At 41.7% G+C, this 4,761-nt stretch overlaps 1 protein-coding gene across 1 annotated transcript; it reads right to left on the bottom strand.

Annotated features, from left to right (window-relative positions):
• Nucleotides 1-272: 272 nt before the first annotated feature.
• LOC101987213 (nesprin-1-like) lies at nucleotides 273-4,117 on the bottom strand (the record flags this gene model as incomplete). Its single annotated transcript, XM_005372334.1, has 3 exons — nucleotides 273-385; nucleotides 1,550-1,757; nucleotides 3,914-4,117. Coding segments are annotated over 3 exons (525 nt in total), but the record flags the coding sequence as incomplete, so codon positions are not given.
• Between the last annotated feature and the right edge of the window lie 644 nt (nucleotides 4,118-4,761).

Genomic DNA, 4,761 nt, shown 5'->3' with positions numbered 1-4,761 from the left:
CAGAATCCGCATCAGTATCATGGCATCCACATCAGCACCGCGAAATCTACATTAGCATCCCAGAATTCGCATAAGTATCATGGCATCCACATCAGCATCACAGCATCCACATCAACATCACGGAATCCATATCAGCATCACAGCATCCACACCAACATCATGACATCCACATCAGTATCACAGCATCCACATTAGCATCACAGAATCCACATCAGCGTCATGGTATCCATATCAGCATCATGGTATCCATATCAATATCATAGCATCCATACCTGAAGATCCTGGAGCCTGGCTTCTAGAACTTGGCTATCACCAGTTAGATCAGAAGAGTTTCTGGCTGCTGTTTTTGCTCCTGAAAACCATTCTTGGAATTCCTGCATAGAATCTTTTGAAAATGAACAAAAGGAGAGATAAATCCAAAATGCTGAGTGTGCTCCTAGGATTGTCACAATAAATTATTGCTGTTTCCAACCCATTTCATCCTTCTTTTAAAAATACTTCAAAAAGAAAACAATAAGATAGAAAATATAATGTGATTTACAGCCATGAGTATTTATGGTAGGGTGGAGAAGTTACCTCAAAGAGACTGAAAAGTAATAAAATACTTGGAATGTTTGATTTCCTTTTTTTTTGGGAAAGAATTTGTAAGAATGCCAGGAGAAACAAGCTCAGGAGTGCCAAAGACATGTGTGTGTTTGCATGTGCATGTGTGTCCACATGTTATGTGTTTGCATGTGCTTTTCTGTGCATGTGTGTGGAGGCCAGAAGTTACATCAGGTGTCTTCCTCTGTTTCCATCCCTCTTTATTTGCTGAGATAGGGTCTTTCACTGACCTGGGGTTCAGGATTCGGTCAGACTTGTTGGCTAGTGCCCTGAAGGTGTTTAACCATCTCTGCCTTCCCAGCACTAGGAATACAGATATATGCTATCAGAGACAGCTTTTTGTGTACGTGCAGGGGATCCAGACTCAGCTCCCCATGCTTCAACAGCAAGCTGCTTACCCATAAACCCTCTCTCAATCCCTTAAAGAAAGATTTCCTTTATTGTCACTTCCTTGTTTTACTACTTTGACTTAGAAAGCCACTATGCCCCCACATCAGAGTGGAACAAAGATTCTCAGAATAGAGACAGGGAGAGGGAATTTTCTGGACCATACGGCTTCCATTGTTATGGCCTCTCCCAACATCCATGTTTACAGCAATGACTCATCCTAGCATGAAAAAGTGTCCTTAGCTATTTGGGTAGCGGTTGCTGACCTCTTGAACAGAGGTAGTTCTTCATGTGCATAAGTTCTTATATGGAAGATCCAGGTTAAGGTCAGAATAATCAAGATGGGTAGACTCCTGTTTTCTCAAAGAGAATAGGAAAACATTCTTTGAGAGGCTAGACCTGCTGGAACAGAACGTTACTCAATCTCAGAGCATGAACGAATTTAAAACAATAATCAAACTTGAAGGTTTGCTCAAACTTTTACTGGCAGTTTCTGAATAGCCTTTGGTCCAAACAACCTCTCATAAGCAGTGATTCAGACTAAAGCCCTTCAACTCACCACTGAAGTGTTTTTCCAGAGACTCCTGCATGCTGGCCTGGGTTTGGGAGCATAGCTGGCTTGTGGCTTCATGTTTCTTTATTAACCCAGTCATTGCCCTGCCCAGGCTCTCCAACTCCACTGAGTGGTACTTCCGGCACAGACCGTTGAGATTTTCTTGGGTGGAGCTGATGTTTTTTTGTTGACTTTGAAGTTCTTTTTGTATGTCCTAGGTGGTAAAAGCACATTGTGAATACACTCTGTAGGACACTTATTCCATTCAAGAAAAATAATATCATTATTTCACTCTGGTATTTTTTTAAAATATGAAATTAACAATGTAGAAACCTCCTCAGTTGTGTATATTCGTGGGTGGGATTTAAAAGAATCTTTAGCTTGGCAGTGGTGGTGTATGCCTTTAATCCCAGCACTTGGGAGACAGAGGCAAGTGGATCTCAGTGAGTTTGAGGTCAACCTGGTCGACAAAGCAAGGCAACTAGGACTGTTATATAGAAAAACCCTGTCTCGGAAAACTGAAACAAACAAACAACAACATCTTTTATATATGGTTAGGAGCTATACTCATGGAACCTTATCAGAGTGATCACCTAAACAAGACATGTACAATGACAATACCGGTTGACGTCTCAGCATGGATGGAGGGAATCTCATAAGACCTCGTCCCTAGACAAAGAGCTACAGGGAGTTCATGACTGTTGAGACAAGGAGATTCAGTCTTCTCTAGGGTCAGGCTCCCTGATAGCTTATTCAGTACCAGTTGGTCAGCCCTAAACACATGCACATATGATTAATATTAAATGGACTCAGGTTATACCCACACAACAATAATAATAATTTAAGAAGAGGTAGGTTATGAATTTGAGAGGAAGGGGGTGACATAGGAGTAGAAGGGGGAAGGGTTGGTATAGTAATGATGTAAATACAATAAATACAATACTTAAGCATATATATATAAGCTATATATATATATATAGAGAGAGAGAGAGAGAGAGAGAGAAAGACAGAGACAGAGAGACAGAAAGAGACATGTATAGTATCTATCTTTTAGTGTGTATGTGTGAGTGTCTGTTCATTCATGTGTTTACAAGTATGCATGCACATGTATATGCATGCATGTGGAACTCATAGACAACTACCAAAAGCTTTCCATCTTGATTTTTGAGACAGGGTATCTTATTGAACTAGAGTTTATCTTATTTATTTTATTTTTTTTTGAGACAAGATCTCTCATTGGTCTGGAGGTCACCTTGTTTATTTGAGACAGGGTCTCTGGCTGAACTGACTCAACTAGGCTGGCCAAGTCCCAAGGACTTACCTGCCTCCATCCACAGCACTAAGGTTACAATTTTGAATCAAATCCACAGGTTTTTTTTTTTTTAGAGGTTAGTTTACATCCTCAGGCTTATCCAGCAAGCAGGTTACCAACTGAGCTATCTCCCAGTCCTGTATTGATTCTTTAATGAAGTATGCCAGTCCCACTTAGTAACAAACAGCTATTAGCAAGTGGTTAGAATCTGGGCACGCACATGCACACACGCACAATTTGTTTAAAGCTCCATGTCCTTATTTATAGCTTAGTATAAAGCTATGCTAAGGAAGAGCAGGGCCAGGGCTGGAGAAATAGCTCAGTGTTTAGTGTCCATTGCTGCTTTCTCAGAAGACCCAGTTTGGTTCCCAACACTCAGGTTAGGTAGCTCACAAAAACCTGTAACTCGTACTCCGAGCCTTTTTCTGTACTCTTCTATACTCTCTGGGTACCTGGATTCACAAGTGAAGAAACACCACACACACACACACACACACACACACACACACACACACACACGGAGAGAAAACAATCTTTTTCAAAAGAACAATGTTTAAAAGTCAATACAATATACATACTGTACAAACACTTGAGCAGGGTTGTCATCTGTTAACACGAAGAGAGGACATAGGATGATTTCCTTACTTAAAGAAAATCACAACATTCTACAGATGAAAGTGTTCAAATTAAACACAAAGATAATTAAGTAATGATAAATCATTTGAGGCTCAAAAATTGATACAAAGTCAAACAGGCCCCTCACAGTCTTCACCCTTTTACAAAAAGATACACACACACACACACACACACACACACGCACACGCACACGCACACGCACATGCACACATACACACATGTAACTGGCAGGCAGGGCCGACAGCAATGCATTCTATCAACTTTTTGCCCATCTTTTGCTTTTTTAATGCTCGCATTTACTTCTCATGCCACTAACTCTGCCGGGAGGCTGAAAGCAGACATTATGTGTTCATCACAGTCACAAAATGGGAGAATAACTTGAGATTTCAAGTAGAAACACAGAAGGTTCGTTTTGGACTTACCTTGACTTTCTTCAGCCCTTCACAAGTCCCAGTTTGGGCACACCTGGCCAGCGATTCCTCCACGTTGATCAGCCACGTTGTTATGTCCTTGACAAACCTCTCCACTTGGGTACTCTGAGCCGTGAAATCCTTCAGGGTTCCCTTTGCTTCCTCGGTGGTTTCTTTGGCGTGCTCCAGTTTCTGCCGTAAGTCTGCTTCTATAAACTGATTATAAAGCAAGAGTTCGTGAAAGTCTGGGAGGACCAAAAACACACTCACCAGCCTGGAATTCTGTTTACGCGGAACTCCATCGAGAACACATTAGGCTCACCATGGAAGCCTCTCCAGTACTAATAGCTTTTCCCAGGATGGAAAACCAGCGAGTGTGGGCTGCCAAACACATTGAGTGACGGCAAAGAGCAGGGCTGCAGTTACTCTGGACTTCAATAGAGTGTGGTTTGGATGGGGGTTCCAGGGAAGGGAAGAGTACATCCTAAAAGCGAAGCTGGACCAAAAGTCTGCTGTTAATTCTCCACAAGGAACAGTCACACAGGCCTGCCTGGATGTGATGATTGGAGGAACCCTGCCATAAGGTTTAATGGTGAACCGATTTTATCCCTTAAGATTGCAGTAGGGTTATTTTCTTTCTTCTCCTAAGATGAGGTATTTCAGGAAAGCTGAGTTTTGTGGCTCCCAAGTTAATAAAGGGGATTACAACTACTCTAAACTGAAAAAGGTCTTAATCCTACATCTCAATGATCAGTGCAGTTTGGCAAAATCATCAAACATAAAGGTTTGATGTCTTTTCTTAACTCCTGGATCAGAGCAGCTTTGAGCAAGGAGCTAAGAGCCTCCTTTCTTCCTGCGTC

The sequence above is a fragment of the Microtus ochrogaster genome, unplaced genomic scaffold, assembly GCF_000317375.1.
Source record: "Microtus ochrogaster isolate Prairie Vole_2 unplaced genomic scaffold, MicOch1.0 UNK1667, whole genome shotgun sequence".
Lineage (NCBI taxonomy): Eukaryota > Metazoa > Chordata > Mammalia > Rodentia > Cricetidae > Microtus > Microtus ochrogaster.
Note: the sequence above shows the minus strand (reverse complement) of the source record. Positions and strands in the feature narration are given on the sequence as shown.